This window comes from Chelon labrosus, assembly GCF_963514085.1.
Source record: "Chelon labrosus genome assembly, chromosome: 22".
Lineage (NCBI taxonomy): Eukaryota > Metazoa > Chordata > Actinopteri > Mugiliformes > Mugilidae > Chelon > Chelon labrosus.
Window position 1 is genome coordinate 572920 of NC_140355.1, and position 18925 is coordinate 591844.

The following is an 18925-nucleotide window of genomic DNA, read 5'->3' on the forward strand; positions in this document are numbered from 1 at the left end:
AACCACAGAGTAACAATAGTAGAGCTTTTTAAAGTTCATATCATACAATCACACCAATCAAAGTATCTCCAGTGTGTGTCCCAAGAGAAGTAACGACCGATGCTGACTATGCTTGTACTGTGTAAACACATACATTTTGTAGGAATTTTTCATCTGAAGCCAGGAGATTTCATATGATTTAATGGAAAGTGTCGAATTGTACAAAAGAAATGAGGTGCCACAACTCTAAAAAACATACAGAGGCTTTAAGAATCTTTTCCTGAATCTACTTGACTGTTCACTGAACAGTGAAGCAGAGCAACTTTGTGCAATAACGAGACTGCACTAACCACAAGCATGTGACTGTCATTAGTGGTTATTGTGCTGACTCATTTGGGTTTGGTAGGTACCTCTTTATGAGAAGTTACAATGACTTGGTGCAATGTAAGACATCTAGAAATCTCACATCTGTGAACTGATATTTTTACATATTTATCAATGATGAATGATCTCAGCACTAGACTGTTTTTACCCAGGAGCATCTGTAAAATACATAATACAGCAGGACCCACTCCATGCCCTTGCAGATGACATTGCCCTGTAGTCTTGCACATAATCCTATATCTCAGAAGCCTCAATTGATCGAATTACCACAAATCTTATGTCATCAGTCACTGATCCGTGGATCCTCAGTGTGGTAGTTCAACTTTGGACAACATCTTCATTTCTTTTCCACTTTGACCTACAGTAATTTGAATTGCTGTGTTCTGTTTGGTGCATATACAGTATGAACTAACAACACATCACCTATCTGTAGACAACACTAATGCTGTTATACTCGACCAAGTGCTCTTAACATTTCAGCATGTTTCCAAAAAATATCTCTATTGTAAATGTGCCTGCTAAATGTATCTAAAGCTCACATTCCCTGTCTTCAGTGTGATATAAAATACGTGTCATGTGTTATTGTGGTTGGTGTAAGAGCTTTTTTGTTGTCTGTCTTGTCTGTCTGTCTGTCCGACTACTTACTGTTATACTTTAACCTGTCCACTATTTTTCCGACTAAAATGGGGAATAATGCTCCAAAGACAGCAAGATTAGTGGTACAGATGGGGATCCAGATTTAAACGCATCAGGAAAAAGTGAAGAAATGAGACAAAACTGGACATCCAAGCTGAGGCATCTGGTATTTCTGACTGCCAACCTGCACTAAAGTGTCATAAGATTTTGGCATTTGTTTATTTGATTTGTTTGCTGTGGTTCAGTTGTTCATTATAAGCTTTGATTAAAATAGGCACATACAAAAATGCATAGCAAAGAAGGCTTTTATGAAAACAATGAATGAAAAACTGCTTACCAGCACTCATTCATTATGGCTAAATTATGATTAAAAAGAAGGGTCTGAGTGAAACTAAATAAAGAGCCATTTGGAAGTCATAAGAGACGACTCTTCTAAGAGAACCAAACGAGCCAAATCTTTTAATAAGCCAGACTTCCCATCACTAAAGCGTATGTTTTCCACAAATTCAATTAACTTCAGTTAGTTTGCATGTATTAACCACCACACCGGGATACCGAAAGAAATAGTGGAACAGGAAACCTGAAGATGAAATAAGAACAACAATGTCTGGGCGATTAAAGCCAGAGGGCGGCAGTAATGCAACTTCATAGTTGTCAGTCGCCTGATACCTCTAAGCAGAAGAAGAAGCACCAGCAGACTGAGGAGCCGCTTGTAGCATGGCTTGTATCCTATAGTAACACTCTTTCCGTTTTATTATCGTCAGAAGCAAGAACTGTTGAGACAGCTGCTGTAAGTTTCGTGATTTCTTTGTTAACGTTGACCTGTGTGATGTATATACGGGAAACATGAATGAAACATCTTTAACAGTCCTAGCCTGCTAGCATTTAGCCAAGCTGTCATGTTGGTTACATCATAGACTGTGAAGTGTCAAATACAGCATTTTACACTTATTAAACGCTGCTAAAACGACGTCAACTGGACTTTTCTGAAGCTGTTCGACGTTTTACCACACATCTGGCTCGAGAGCTGGACTTCATGTTAACAGTCTGTTAATAACTAGATAGTCACCTTCAATTAGAGGATGTTGAGAGACCTAGTGGTAGTTGTTTTTGTATAAATAATATAAAATATGCAGTGCTAATAAAAAGTATTCAGGGTTGTTTCTCCTTTTACTGCTTTTATCAGTGGAGTTATGGTCAGAATAATTTGGCTTTATCGTGTCAATTAATACGAATATGTAATGTAAAATACGTGATGACATAAGTATTCACCCCTTTCAAGTTGGCAAACAGTCCACCACTGAGACTGTGTCAGTCAGGCCTGCCCTGCACATCTGGACACTGTGGTTTTACTCCATTCTTCTTCACAAACTGTCAGGTTGCACAGTGATCTGGAGTAAACAACCCTTTCCAAGTCCAGCCACAAATTCTCTCATTGACTGGGGTCTGGGCATTGACTCAGCCACTCCAGAACATATCCGTTGTTGTCTTTTAAACCATTTCTGTGTAGCTTACGCTGCATGCTTTGCATTAATGTCTCGCTGGAAATCAGTCTTCTCACAGTTTGAAGCTGTCATGCAGAGTAAGATTGTCCTCCAGTATTTACCTCCTACTGATTACCATCTTCCTCTGCAAGGCGTCCAGGGCCTGCTGCAGAGAAGCATCTCCACTGCATGACAAACATGTTGCATTACACTTAATGTAACTGTAATACGTAAATGTTCTAGTCCTGCTGATTGTTCTGAACAAAAACAAAGAAACACGTAAAATAAACATACGCTCCAATAAAATGCTAAAATGATGATTAAAAACAGATTGATTTTACCTGGCTTACTATTTAGACTATTAAGTGCCTCAAAGTAAATTTTATTAAATTACATAGCAGAGTGAGGATTAAAGGATAAGAATTTAGAATGGTCAGAATAAAACAAACAGCTGTTTAAGTCATGATTAATAACATTATTCACATTTTGTGATACTGTTTTGCTGAACCGTATTACTCCAAAGCATTACTAGATTTATGACAGAGCTCTTGTCGTATTAGACTTTGAAGTAAGCAGCCATTTAATGTGGATTTCATTTTTAGCGCTGTAAGGATTATTAGTAATTTGTCTGCACTGGCATCCACTGGCATTTGTGGATTTAATGCTTTTGACGTGTTTTGTTTCCTCTTTGTTTATTTCCTTTCTTGTTTTTATTTTGTTATTCCAACTCTGTGCTATTTTGAAATCATTTCTCATTTTGTGTTACTTTCAGTCATAATGTCAAACCCTACGCTGCTTGTTCTGTATGGGAGCCAGACTGGTACAGCCCAGGACACGGCACAGAGAATCGCACGACAGGCACAGAGAAGGCTGCTGAAGGTTCAAGTGTGGCCTCTGGATAGCTACAATGTGGTGAATACTGTGTTATTACATTTTGTTATGTTTCCTTATTCCAACAGTTACGGTTGTGTGGTGTCGCAGCAAGAAAAGGATAGGTGTCATGAATTTTGTTAATGATGGCTGTATTCCATCTAAGTATGTCAGGTCCAGGGTTTGATACTGTAGGTTGGAGAGTCACTAGGGAGCTCAGAGGCCCTGTTCAAACATACAGCATTTTGTAAGAATCCACAGCCACAGTAGTGTCACTGCTGCAAACAGCATGTTGTGAGAGAGTGAATTTAAAAGATCTATTTATGACCGAATTACACATAGTTTTCTCAAATTTGAGAATTCATTTTGTTGATTTATTGTAGTTTAGATGTACTTGTTTAGTTAGCTAGAATGACACGAGATAGTAAAAAGTTCTCCCTCTTATTATGTGCAGGGCAACAGTTGCATATGAAGTCCTGTAGGATGCCCAAAACACATTTGCATTCACGCTGCTAACAGTGTGGCTGTATTTGTCCCAGGCCACCACAGAATGCCTGAGTGATTCGATCCCAATGTGTCCTCATTGTGTCTTATGTACCTTCATACCTTTACTTTGAATTGTCCACTTGTAATTAGGTCAGTTAAGAAGCATTATACTGATGTACACAGGGCCATAATCACACCCTGATATTCCCAGTACATGCGGCAGTGGCAGGCCAAACAGGTTGACATTTAAAAGGAATTATATTTAGTAACAATACTGTGAACACTCTTTTGCAATATTTTTCTCTTGTCTCTCCAACAATTACAACAAATTTTACAATATCTTTCTTTTTTGGACAAAGTCTTTTCTTCTTTCAACAGAACAATTTCTTACAGACAGGAATAATATTTAATAACAATACTTTAGAACACTCTATTACAATATTTTATTTATAAATTACAGATACAATTACGTACAACTATTTACATGTGTTTGCAATGGTTTTATCCACAAAGTGGGCATCTTTTGTTGCTACAGTGGATCTTTCTCGGACATCTGGCCCATCAGGCCCATCCATTTTTAGAAAACTGAAATAATTCCCCATTCATTCTCTATGTACTGTATCTATCTTCAATCTATCTTTTGTTTATTTATTTATCTATCTTTATCCATCTGGCTTAATTGTTATCCATCCATCTACTTACTTATATTTCTATCTATCTATCTATCTATCTATCTATCTATCTATCTGGCCAAAGAAAAAGTTGCCACCAAAACAAAGGTCACGCGCTCTAATATTTCGCCTTTAGCTTTGATTACAGCACGCATTCTCTGTGGCATTGTCTGACCACTGCACAAAGCCTTCTCCAGCACATCCCAAAGATTCTCAATGGGGTTAAGGTCTGGACTCTGTGGTGGACAATCCATGTGTGAAAATGATGTCTCATGCTCCCTGAACCACTCTGTCACAGTTTGAGCAAGATGAATCCTGACTTTGTCATCTTGGAATATGCCCGTGCCATCAGGGAAGAAAAAATCTATTGGTGGAATAACCTGGTCATTCTGTATATTCAGGTAGTCAGCTGACCTCATTCTTTGGGCACATAATGTTGCTGAACCTAGACCTGAGCAACTGCAGCAACCCCAGATCATAGCACTGCCCCCACAGGCTTGAACAGTAGACACTAGGCATGATGGGTGCATCACTTCATCTGCCTCTCTTCTTACCCTGATGTGATGGTTCCCCACTATCCTTCCAGTTTTTAATAATAAGTTGGACAGTTCTTAACCCAATTTTAGTAGTTTCTTCAATCTCCTTAGATGTTTTCTCTGCTTGATGCATGCCAATGATTTCACCCTTCTCAAACAGACTAACATCTTTTCCACGACCACGTATTTGCTTTTTTTTTTGGCCAGGCAGTGTCCATGAACTGTTATTAGTGTTCTGGTGCCAGAGATGAACCTCAGTTGTATTTGGTTGCATTGGTGTCAGATGTGAAACGAATGAACTGTTGTGCTGAACCGCATGTCAGTAAAAACACCTAACTGAAAAGTTCTGAAAGAGAACCCAGTACGAACATAAAACTAAAAGGAAAAAAAAAAACGCAAGGAAAAAAAATACAGCAAAAGCACCCCTCTTCCATTTGTTTGAGGTCTTTTAATGCTGACATAACTCTCATGAAAGCACTTTACACTCACTTGTGTTTCCCCTCTCATCAAACAGGCCAATCTGATCTCAGAATCCTTGGTTGTTTTTGTGTGCTCCACCACAGGCCAGGGAGATCCTCCTGACAACATGAAGGTAGTAAAACCGATAACATGTCACTAAAGACAAAACTTAACATAGGGTAGGAGGAATAGTAGTTTACTTTTTTGGAAATGTTTTTTGGAACGAAATTGTAACCTTTTTCATTGTTTCAATTAATGGTTAATACCCTAAATTATTATTGTTTCTTGGCTAATTACATTATTTAATAGTAGACTTACTTAATAGTAGCTGAGCTAACACAATAGCCAGCCAAGAAGTAGAGGGATAAAAAGCTGATGTAAAAATAATACACCTAAATATGTCTGACATGTTTTTTTGTCTGGTTATTTTCTTCAAAGAACTTTTGGAGGTTTCTCTTTAAGAAGTCTTTACCTGTTGGCTCTCTGACTCGGCTGGACTGTGCAGTGCTGGGCCTGGGGGACTCTTCCTATCCAAAGTTGGTCCTTCACAGTCCCATTTACAATTTTCACTGAACACAACTGACTGAAGTTTTTTGTAAAAACATCAACTGCTTTACGCCACAGGTTCAATTTTGTGGCCAAGAAGCTTCATAAGCGCCTTCTGCAGCTGGGTGCTAGTATGATGCTGCCTGTGGGACTGGCAGATGACCAGCATGACCTGGGGTAAGATCTGTGGTAACTTGAAGATTAAAAGCCTACAATTCATTAGCTGGGAAGGAAAGATACACATCCATTTCAAAATTCTTTTATGTTTTATACCCCATTTTTACATAATTGTGATAATAAAATATGATAATATTACTGTTAGTAAAAATACACTTCCTCCTTTGTTTTCGCACGAATGACTGACTGATGACAGCAGTGGCAGATATGTAAAAATAGTAAATTAAAGTGAGAGCTGCAGAGGGAATCTGACATCACTGTTGTTTCACTGATGATGATTTAATGATGTGAAAATATACAGTACATCATCCTGAATTTATCAATTTATAAGCACAGCTGAGAGTAAAAGAACGTGCGGAGAGAATGGGAATGGGAATGGTATGCCTGGTTGGATTTGAACGAGTGCGCTGCATTATGTGGCATGTGTTTTCTTACCTCACAGTCTTTTTGACACAGCTCGGATGCTGGGATTGACCCATGGCTCAAATTGTTTTGGGAGAAAGTGTTTTCTTTGTACCCATCTTTGGCCGATGTGATTCCACTAAGAGAAGATGAACCGTGAGTGTCCATCTGATTTCTGTGGGTTGCACATTTTTATTGAAAGTTTGTGTCATTTAAAAGCTCATTATTAACTACTGTTTGGCTTTTGTGTATGTGTTGTTCTTTATGAGGCAGGCTCCCTCCAACATACACTTTCCACTTCCTGGATGATATTAAAGAGAAGACAGAACACCGACCAAGGATTACTATGGAGCAAACTGTCTCCTCCCATTCCCATCCTTTTCCTGCTGCAATGGTGTCCAATAGAAGAGTGACAGAGCTGTCACACTATCAGGATGTGAGACTCATCGAGTTTGACATCACTGGATCCAACATTGAGTAAGTGTTCTTGATCCCTTTCCAGAGCTTTGCCATTTTAGTATAATGTGAGAGTTTAACTTTATTTTTGCAATTATTATGGGTCCCAAAACCAGCCACAGTACTGACACAGTACTGGCACTGAATATGACCCTGTAGTACCCTGTAGTTCTTCTAAAAATATAGGCTATTGCTTCTTACAAATGCAACATGAAAACAGTAAGCCTCCTGCTCATCTTTATTTGTTTTCCTACAGATTTTCTTGCTATTTTTATTACTGTTCCGATTTGCCTTATTAGTCTGCTTAGCTAAAAGTGTCTGCCCAGGACAAACTGCAAGAACGAAAGGCATCAAGCCTGGTAACTTGGTAGAAGTCCTTTTCACTTTGCCAAGGTGTTGATACATATGCCTACAGCTAGGTGGCGCTATAATAATCCAGTTTACATTTTGGCTCATATCTCGAGAACTGTGTGCCCCAGAAACAAAATTCGAATGGACTAGGCCACGCCCATTTCCTCCTGCCTTTTTTTCCCGCCAATTTGGAAAAATTGCACCTCAAAGCAAAATAAACTCCTCACAGCCCGTTCATCCAATTCTCACCAAACTTGGCATGTATCATTTATAGATAAAGATAATGAAAAGTTTTCAAAAGAACTTTAGCAGGGTTAGCAGGGTTATTGATTACAAAGTTAATGGCTAATTAATTTTTATGGCATGGCACAGTATAACTCCAAAGCTAATATTTTGTGAAGTATATACCCAAACTTAATCAAACTTCATATCACTGATAATAATATGATTCTGTTAAAGGGGCGCTATAAAAGCAACATTTCAATTTCTCAAAAACTGCAATAGCTAACTTCATGAAATTTGGCATACACAATCTGTAAAATATTGTGTAGACAGCCATCAATTTGCATTACATTACGTCTACAGGGGGCGCTACAGGTGACAAAGAACCATTTCATATGAGTATGAAGTATTCACCCAATCCTTATGAAACCTAGCAATCGTCATTATAATATGCTTGCGTATCATGCCAGGTTTCGTGAAATTCAGCCTGTAGGGGGCGCTACAACGACTACACGTTATATCTCACAAACCACCACAGTAAACTGCTTGGAATTTGACAATAATAATCTGTGGATGACTCCTTAGAAGCCCACCAACTTTTGTGCAATACGGTCTATAGGGTGACTTATACTGGTGACTTATGCGTCTACGTCCCGCTCGGGGATGACTTCGCCCCCTTCCCCTTTATGATCCCTTGCAATCATCTAGTTTATTTTTATTTTTTTTTTAATGCAGGTTTGTGGCTGGTGATGTTGTTATGATGCGTCCTTGTAATGCAGCGGAAGATGTACAGCACTTCTGTCAGCTGCTGAGATTAGATCCTGAGGCCAGGTTCACTCTGAAGGCCACACAAAACAAAGCAGGTATGTGACCATTTTTATGTTTGTGTGGATACATTTTAGGTTGATAATGTTGAGAACATTATCAACGTTTGCCCTCTGCTTATGAGCCAAACTACAAGGCACTCACGGTGTTCAGTCACAGCCATCACACAAACTTGAGATGGCATTGTGATGGGACACAGAGCTGAAATGCACTTGTGTTGTGTTGTAACTTCAGTTGATGAATACAACCGTTAATATTGGTAGTTCATCCAGTCTGCTCACTGCAAATACTGCACACACTGTGGTAAAAGTCACATAAACATTTTTTCCTCACTGTCTGAAGTTAAATCAGACTAAACCTCTCCTGTTTTAGGTCAGTTAGGATTACTAAAATTATTTCTATTTGCTAAATGACACAATAATGAGAGAGAGAATTTCTTAAAGATTTTTTTTATTTCTTCAAAGTCATAAGTTTACATACATAAAGATTACTATGTCTTTAAACAATGAAGGAAAGCCCTGATGATGATGTCATGGCTTTGGAAGCTTCTGATAGGTTAACAGACAACATTTGAGTTAATTGGAGGCACACCTGTGGATGTATTTTAGGTCTACACCTCAAACACACTGCTTCCTTGCTTCCTTCCTCCAAGACTGGTTCATCCTTGGGTACAATTTCCAGATGCTTGAAGGTGCCACGTTCATTCAATTCAATTCAATTCAATTTTATTTATATAGCATCAATAACAATACAAATCGTCTCAAGACACTTTACAAAAACCTGGCCTGAAACCCCCAGAGCAAGCCTGAAGGCAACGGTGGCAAGGAAAAACTCCCTTTTAACAGGAAGAAACCTCGAGCAGAACCCAGCTCATATGGAGGGACCCATCTGCCTAAGGCCAGCTGGGTACAGACAGAAGAAAGAGAGAAGAGAACAGCAAGATAAACATACATCTGTCATAGATACACATATCTGACTAAAGCGTACATGTGGAATCTTATGATACAAACTGATGATGTTACATGACAGTTCATCTGTTCAAACAATTGTACACTAGTAGAGACACCATGGGAATGTCCAGCCATCATACCGCTCAGGAAGGAGACAGGTTCTGTGTCCCAGAGATGAATGTGTTTTGGTCTGAAACGTACGAATCAACCCCAGAACAAAAGGTAAAGACCTTGTCAAGATGATGGCTGAAGCTGGTAAGAGAGTGTCATTATCCACAGTGAAACGAGTCCTGTACCGACATGGGCTGAAAGGCCACTCAGCGAGGAAGAAGCCATTACTCCAAAAGCAACATAAAAAAGACAGATTACAGTTTGCAAATGCACACAGGGACAAAGACCTCCATTTTTGGAGACATGTCCTGTGGTCTGATGAAACTAAAGTGGAACTGTTTGGCCATAATGACCATCGTTACATTTGGAGGAAAAATGTAACGATGGTGGAGAAAATCCATTGATGGAATAACCTGGTCATTCAGTATATTCAGGTAGTCAGCTGACCTCTTTCTTTGGGCTCATAATGTTGCTGAACCTATACCTGACCAACTGCAGCAACCCCATCATAGCACTACCCACACAGGCTTGTACAGTAGGCACTAGGCACTCACTTCATCTGCCTCTCTTCTTACCCTGATGTGCCCATCACTCTTGAACAGGGTAAATCTGGACTCATCAGACCACATGACCTTCTTCCATTGCTCCAGAGTCCAATTTTTATGCTTCCTAGCAAATTGAAGCCTTTTTTTCCAGTTAGCCTCACTGATTAGTGATTTTCTTAAGGCTACACAGCTGTTCAGTCCCAATCCATTGAGTTCCCTTCGCATTGTACGTGTGGAAATGCTCTTACTTTCACTACTATACATAACCCTGAGTTCTTCCTCAAAGACGATGGTTCCTCACTATCCTTCCAGTTTTTAATAATGCGTTGGACACTTCTTAACCCAATTTTAGTAGTTTCTACAATCTCCTTAGATGTTTTCTCTGCTTGATGCATGCCAATGATTTGACCCTTATCAAACAGACTTAACATCTTTTCCACGACCACGGGATGTGTGTTTGCCAGCTGAAAGATAATCGCACATGGAGTAATTATCCAATAGGAGGCTCGTACCTGTTTGCTTAAATCCAAGTGCAATAAGTAATAGAAAAACTATTACATTCATGACTCCGATCAAACCAGAACAGTGTAAATATACAGTGTAAATGCAACTCACTCATCAACTAAGCAGTTTGGGGAGCCCACTTAACCAATAGATTAACTATGAAAAATCACATTAATAATACTGTCCAAACCAATTAAACCAATTAAGTTAACGATGTGTTAATGGCCAACAAGGAATTTGGAGGCTCTCACATCACCAAGAAATAGTTGGGCTGACTTTTAAAAAAAAAATAAAAAAAATTACTTGGATTATGGAACCAGTCTTGGGACTGAAATGCTCCATGTCGGAGTTCTTTCAGAGGAACAAGTGGGTTGACCCTGACTGTTGGGTGCCTACGCATCAAACAGCAGCATCTGGTCTTCTTGGGAGGGATTTCGTCCAGGGACACACAAGTTATCTGAGGTCTCAGTTAGGGCAATGATAGAGAAACTTAGAGGGTTTGACTGGGAGGAACGACCAGAGTGGGGTTATGTTGTTGCATGTGTCCCATATGTAGGATATTTGCTGCAAAATCGTCCCAATAAGGAAACATTGAACTTTGACGTCTACACTGGTCTCCTGTTGTTAAAGTTTAATCTGGCCTTTCTATTCTTGAGCTTTATGAATATTTGCATGTATAGTAGACTTGGATAATGATATGTTTACCTCCAGGTTTTTCTTTTTCATGGAATGGAACTTGAGATTATCCATCACTGGTGTCCTCACTTTACATCAAGACCTCTTTGTGTGCTGAGATCACTAGTGCTTAGTCCACATCTGGCATCAGGTGGTAGTTACAACGTGTGATTGTTTTGGCATAACAGTGACAAAACTAAACTCATAATAGTTTAGTTTTGTAAGACCTTATACAGTACAAAATTGATCATTGTGGTGAGACTCAAACAGTGAGCTTCATAAAACCAATTATCGAAGGACCAATAAGGACTGCAGGGAATTTTTTGGTACCAGGTATTTTTCACTATGAGTGACTTCTTTCACATTACACAGTCAAGCTTACAGTTGTTACTTATAGAGCTTAATGACCTAGCCCATGATCAAATAACCTGTCTTCTCAGTTCCAGCAAGGCTTCTTCAGATCTGTACTGTGCACCAACTGGTGGAGAAGTACCTAGACATTGCTGCAGTGCCTCGTCGCTCCTTCTTTGAGCTGCTGTACACATTTTCTACCAACGAGCTGGAGCGGGAGAAGCTGGCAGAGTTCAGCTCAGCAGCGGGTCAGAACGAGCTGCATAGCTACTGCAATCGGCCCCGACGCACTGCACTGGAGGTAATTACAAAAAAATAAGGGAAAAAATCTTGCAACACTGGTGAAAATGTGGGCTATATATATTTATTTCTATCTTATTTTTACTTTTTGAATGATGTGGCATCTGCGAGGAACAGATTTGTTTTTGTGTTTGTCCGTCCATTCATTTATTTTTCAAATGGCCTAAAATTTTTAAGTGCTGACCTTTAACATGAAGATCAACTTTGGTGTGACATTATAATGTACTACAACGCTTCTTGTGTGGTCTTCATATATGACTGTGGATCAAGAGGTAACTTTGGGCCTGAAAAATGAAACCAATGTGGAAATGTCAAACACTGATATAAAATGGCCATTGTTAATTTCCTCAATCTTGACAACTGTGCAGTGGGGAGTTTTTGATGTATCTCACATGTTGAAATTTCATTAAAGGCATAGTTCAGCTTCTTTGATGTGGTCTTGTATAGTATGAGGTACATAGTAACCTCATAGTAACTGTATTACATACAGTAGAGGATGGTATTGTAGGCACGCCCCTAGTTTGGAGAAATGGAGAGAAGTACCAACATGGAACACATGGTCGAAGTCAGCAGCTAAACATATTTTAGCCACCTAATCAAGGCCTCCCTAAAGAATTTCTGTCTCAGTGTATGCAGTGTTTATAATATTATCACCTTGCAGTCAAGACAGTTTTTTTTTTCTGACGGGCAAGCTGTCCCAGGAGTCAGACATGTTGTTCTAAGCATTGTGGGTTTTGATACAAGCTTGTCCGTTTATCTCCTAATTAAGTGTATTGTGCTCTTGATGCTGCAGGTCTTGGCAGATTTTCCCCATACTACAGCAGAACTCAAAGCAGACTATCTCCTAGATCTTTTTCCTGAGATCCAGCCTCGCTCATTCTCCATCGCCTCCTCTCTCAAGGTAACTTATTGTTCAACATTACCAACAGTATTGGTCTAATACTGTTGTAATGTACCACCTTAATTCCATTAATACAGAACCATCTGGTGTCTGCTAGATGATCTAGTATTACACAGATCTGGAGCATTTTTGCAAAGAAAAGTGGGGAAATATTCCCAAATCAAGATGTGCCAAGTTGACTCTTTTCCAAACAGACTAGATGTTGTATCAAAATCTACTAATTAAGCTTCAGGTAAGTATTGTTTCAGGAGTGTGTCACTCATGCAGTTAGGTTATTCAAAGTTTTATTTTTTTTTCAAATATCCACTGTGTATATTGTGTGTCATCTAGATAGGTTCCCCTTTCATTGCTTTTATCAAATTTTACAAATATACAGTATATTGGTTTATTTTATTTTTGTTTATTTTTTTTTTTAAATACAATCACAAATCGTTTTTCAGTAAAAAGTATATATAGTGTAAAATACATGATTGAATATTTATTCATTTATTCACTTTAAAGTGACCAGCCTAATTCAGTGGAGGACAAGTCAATCTGTGCAAGTTATTTCAACTTTGAAAGCGCTGTTGAGTTTTTAAAAGAAAAATGGAGTATTTGCACATATTTAGTGCTGTGACTGCAGCAAACACTTACTAAATACTGACTTGAAAAGGCTGTACATTTATGCAGTCATTACTTTGTAGAAATCCGTTTTTGACCATGATTCAATTTATAAAAGGGGAGATCATTCATCTGATCTGAACATATAACATGCATACAAACATTAGAACTGCAATGTTATTTGTGTTAATGCTTCATCTGATAAAAACTGGTCTCTGTGGATTATTATCTTATAACAACATCTCTCAACTGGTCATATGTAAATGTAGTATATTACAGAGAAGTCCACTCTCCACAGGCTCACCCGTGCAGACTTCAGATCCTCGTAGCTGTGGTCCAGTACAAAACCAAAATGTATAAACCACGAAGAGGACTCTGCTCCACCTGGTTAGCATCCTTAAATCCTACACAAGGTATTTCTAAGGACTTGGATTAAATATTGACGTACCGCTGCAGTAGATAATCCTCATTACTGATTGACTGGAGCATGTGACGTACATTGCTCATAGGTTTACATATGCTGTCAGAATTTCTGAACTTTTTGGAAATACCATGGATCATGATTTTTTACATATTATGTGTGTGCTCTTTGAAAAGTCATTTTTAAGTCCTGATTATAAATAGCCAATGAGTTTCTTAACTCTGACTTAACCGAATACAGAGGCATGAGGAAAAGTACAGTCAAAGAAACTGCAGGTTTTTGTCAAACTTTGTAAAACAGAAAAGAACATAAAAATAAGAAAATGATAATCATACATGTCTATATCTATGCCATGTACTGATTAGCTCGTGACCTGAGCACACACCGTCCATACAAATAGTATGCAATATGCCTCATTTTATTAGAGATGACATACATTCAAATACTATACATTCAAAATCTCAACATTCTGCTCTATTGAGTGTCTTTTGTACATTATTTAGTGTTGCTTATACACAGAGTAGAGAATAAATGAAGGAGGAGGAGTTTTTAAACAGAACTTTAGTGATTACTCAATATTTTAATTTTGATCATTTCAAAATAGCCGTATTGTTAAGACTCTTTATTTTGTTGGAGTTTTGTCAACAGCATAAACAAAGTTTTCCTGATTATGATGATTATCATGATAATAAATGGTAGTGTTTTACTAAATGGTGGGTGTTGCAGAGGAGGTGTACGTGCCTCTGTGGGTGAAGAAGGGCAGCCTGAAGTTTCCTAAAGAGAATAACTCCTCAGTGATAATGGTTGGACCTGGAACAGGAGTGGCACCCTTTAGATCAGCATTACAAGAAAGGCTTGCTGAGGGACAAACCGGTAAGATCTTTGTCTGTGCTGTTGTCTGAATTCATTTTCTTACTACATCATCTCACAGCCGTAACATCAGTTATATCTCTCTCATCTTTAGACAATGTCCTGTTTTTCGGCTGTCGCTCTGAGTCCAAAGACTTCTACTTCAGGTCGGAGTGGGAAGAGATGATGAGGGCTGGTCATCTGGTTCTCTTCACGGCCTTTTCTCGAGACCAGGTTAGAAACACACATGTTAAAAATCACACCCAAAGACAAAAACTCATCCACAAATACTCAATACACAAACTCTATACTGCCACACAAGTAATAGCATTCACTTTGGTGCAACACAAGAAATAAGAACATGGTAAGGGTCTGCAGGTAGCAATACATTATCATTTTGTCCAGTATGTTGATTCTCTGTACAACAAACATAAATTCCCAAATATTAAAAAATAAGTTCAAAGGAAGCCATTATCTTGCTATCTATCAACAGACACTTGGTACTACTGGTTAATGCAAAAGCCAAATAATTTTTAAATCCTCAGCATTCATTAATTTGAAGCAACACATTTACAGCATTTTGACTGATAATAATTTAATAATAATCATAATTTATTATGGTCTTTTGGCCCATTTAATGTCTGCATATTGCCTTACTCAGACAAAGTGAGACAGCTCAACCCATTCCAGATTTCACACTGTCAGCCAGCTGGAACAACAACAATCTATGATCGAATGCATTGCCATTTCAGCATAAACACACATTACATTGATACCTGACAAAAGTCTTTTTTGTTTCTCCTCCATCACTATTACTAATTCCTTACAAACGCTGCTGTCATGCACAAACTCCACATGGCACAACCAGAACACTAATGAAACTGGCTGAAATTGTATTTATTCAGGAAGAAAAGGTTTACGTACAGCATCGTGTGAGGGAGAACGCTGCACTCTTATGGGACCTGATTGCCAATAAAAATGCCTACTTTTACATTGCTGGGTGAGTCCAAGCCACCGCTGATTCTACCTAATATTTTCTTTGTTCATATGTTGCATTCATTCTTTTGGTCTAGTGATCCCTGTATTTCAGCATCATATCACCTTATTTGTATGAAGATCTTTCTGTTATCTCAGGCTAGCACACCAATTGGTGCTAATAGTATAACAATTAATGAATTGGAAATTAAAGAGTCCAATTCACTGAACTTAACATCTCAACAGAGTTTAGTTCAATACATCATTAACAATGGAAAGGAACAGCAAGCTGACACAAGTAAGGGCAACTGGACAACAAAACCCCAGTTGCCCTTATTTGTGCTTGTCTTTTATTATACCACAACCTGCATATATGAGAACCTTCACGGACAACATGGACAACATACAATCCAATAGAGTCTGTGAAGATTCTCAGTCGTCCAATTAGTGATACATCTAAAATGTAAAGCCTTCCAGTTGTCAAGTGTTCTTTTTAGCATTGTTTTAGATATTCATTTCCAAACATACTGTGTTGTTCCAAAACTCAATATTCACTATAGTCTATCCACTACCAATCTAATATACAGGGCCACTTAAAAGTACTTGTACACTTCAAGATTTTCTACAATTCTGCATAAAAATGACTCAAAACATCAACGAAACTCAATTAAACAAATGAAACAATTGTGACTTGTTTATTTGTTTATTCAAGAAAATGAGCCAATATTACATATCTGTGAGGTGCAAAAGTCTAGTGCAAGTTAATTTTAAAATCAAATTAGAGTCCATCTGTGAAGAAGTGTTTCCAAACAATGTCATGAGACTCCGGTGTCATGTTTAGTTGCTGTTATTGCAGCACGAAGGGGTCACACCTGATACTGAAATTAACGGTTCATTTACTTTTGCAACTCACATATATATACAAATCTATCTTGAAGAAGCGCGCAAGTATAATATTTGTGTTTTATTTGATTGATTGGGTTCTCTATGTCTAATGCTGTAGGTTTGAGTAATTTTTATGCAGAAATGTAGAAAATTATGAGCTGTGCAAATACTTTAAAGCAATACTGTATATATACACTGCCTGGCCAAAAAAAAAGTCACCACCTGGATTTAAGCAAATAGGTACGAGCCTCCTATTGGATAATTATTGCATGGGCGATTATCTTTCAGCTGGCAACAAGTTATTTAACTCAAACTGATGCAATGAGTAGCTTCGCATTTCTTAAACAACCATGTCGAAAGACATGTCCCGTGGTTGTGGAAAAGATGTTAGTGTGTTTGAGAGGGGTCAGATCATTGGAATGCATCAAGCAGAGAAAACATCTAAAGAGATTGAAGAAACTACTAAAATTGGGTTAAGAACTGTCCAACGCATTATTAAAAACTGGAAGGGTAGTGGGGAACCTGCGTATCAGGGTAAGAAGAAGAAGAAGAAGAAGACATATTCCAAGATGACAATGCCAGATTCATTGGGCTTAAATTGTGAATGAGTGGTTCAGGGAGCATGGGACATCATTTTCACACATGAATTGGCCACCACAGAGTCCAGACCTTAACCCCATTGAGTATCTTTGGGATGTGCTGGAGAAGGCTTTGTGCAGTGGTCAGACTCTCCCATCATCAATACAAGATCTAGGTGAATAATTAATGTAACACTGGATGGAAATAAATCTGGTGACATTGCAGAAGCTTATCACAACAATGCCACAGCAAATGTGTGTTATAATCAAAGCTAAAGGCGGTCCAACGAAATATTAGTGTGTGACCTTTTTTTTTGGCCAGGCAGTGTATGTTATTGCTGCTTATCTAACCCCCATGCTTTGAACACTGTTGACCTTGTTTGTGTTCCTGTGCAGCAATGCTAAACAGATGCCAGCCAGTGTGTGTGACGCTCTGAAAGAGGTGTTCCAGCAGGAAGGAGTAATGTCTGCTGAGGAAGCTGAGCAGATGCTGGTAGCCATGGAGAGGACAGGTCGATTTCAAAGTGAGACTTGGTCCTAATCACATGGCTCAACCTGTGCACCTCTAGAGCTCATATTAAGCTGCCACCATGAGCACACCTGCTAGGGAAATACCCATCAGTCAGCATTACCTTATTCTAACACAGAGTCTTGAGCTTTTGTGAAGCATTTGGAACAAAAAGCTACAGCTACTAGACAATAGAATCAAAAGACCAAGATTGGTCACCCTTTTCAGAGGATTTTCGACTAATTTGCTTTGGTTGTGGAAACAAAAATCACAAAGGGATGAGCATGCAGGGAATATATTCCTGGAAAATTTAAGTTCCTAGACCTTCTGGTCAAAAAGAAGCTTTGCTTGTATTTGGGTTCTGCAGTTTTACAGATTGAATAAAGTGCTTATTTTGTTACATATTGTTATTTTCTTATATGCTTGTATACTTTTTGTTATTTTCGTTTTTTATCAAAACATTTCAAAGTTACCGATAAATAATGCTGTGAAAAGTTACTGCTTCACATCCAAACTGGAGGAAAGGGTTTAGGAATTCTAACCACGTTTATTCGCAGACCTGAGAGTGGGAGTTCTTCACAAAAACAATTACACCACAAGGTGCACATAATTCATAAACATCCGAAACAGAAAGACCAGATTAGACTACCAAATCATGATCATTTGTAAAAACATGGTCACTAATGTTAACTGAAGACAGAGATGGATGAATTTATGTATATTCCTGTATAACTATATACTGCCTACTCAGAGTCAGTTAAATGAAGCATACATGGTGGAATGTGCTTTACAGTACAGATGGACAATGGCCCGAAAAAAACTGTGAAAACAATTCAGGAATGTTTGAAGGTAAATAAGTAGAATATTCTGCAATAGCTGAGTAAGTAGCCTTATCTTAACCTTATTGAGTATGTATTTTACTTGCTGAAGATTAAAAAACTAAACACAGAAAGACCCAGGAACCTTTAAGCCCCTAAAACAGGGGACTGTGTTTAGAAATACACCCTTTCTCCAAATGGATATAAATACGCTCATATTTCATATCTCAAAAAACTTACAACACGTACTCTTCAGTACACATCTCATGAAGAACATGTAGAATTTACTTTTCAGTGTCTTGTCTGCAACTTTGAGGATCTGAATACATTTGGTCCAACTTTACAACATCAGCCAAGAAAACCACTAACTGCATTAGACTGTGTTTGTCTGTTTAATATTAATTATTGGCTTCAGATAGCTACACCCTAACAAGAGAACTGAGTTTGCTATAATACAAAAATAATCCCAG

At 38.3% G+C, this 18925-nt stretch overlaps 1 protein-coding gene across 1 annotated transcript; it reads left to right on the forward strand.

Moving 5' to 3' along the window:
• Positions 1-1032: 1032 nt before the first annotated feature.
• ndor1 (NADPH dependent diflavin oxidoreductase 1) lies at positions 1033-18037 on the forward strand. The gene is made up of 15 exons (XM_084571830.1): positions 1033-1789; positions 3256-3395; positions 5561-5638; positions 5944-6041; positions 6130-6228; positions 6685-6786; positions 6904-7107; positions 8395-8522; positions 11710-11921; positions 12714-12821; positions 13720-13834; positions 14569-14715; positions 14807-14925; positions 15597-15691; positions 17526-18037. The coding sequence occupies exons 2-15, from the start codon at positions 3261-3263 to the stop codon at positions 17668-17670; spliced, it is 1785 nt and encodes a 594-aa protein (XP_084427956.1). The 5' UTR covers positions 1033-1789; positions 3256-3260; the 3' UTR covers positions 17671-18037.
• The last annotated feature ends 888 nt before the right edge of the window (positions 18038-18925 follow it).

Bases quoted from the DNA above. Each gene is read 5' to 3' on its own strand.
- ndor1 (XM_084571830.1), top strand. From the start codon at position 3,261: ATGTCAAACCCTACGCTGCTTGTTCTGTATGGGAGCCAGACTGGTACA. The intron at 3,396-5,560 runs GTGAATACTGTG...CTCATCAAACAG, and splicing joins CTCTGGATAGCTACAATGTG to GCCAATCTGATCTCAGAATC. The intron at 14,716-14,806 runs GTAAGATCTTTG...TCTCATCTTTAG, and splicing joins GCTTGCTGAGGGACAAACCG to ACAATGTCCTGTTTTTCGGC.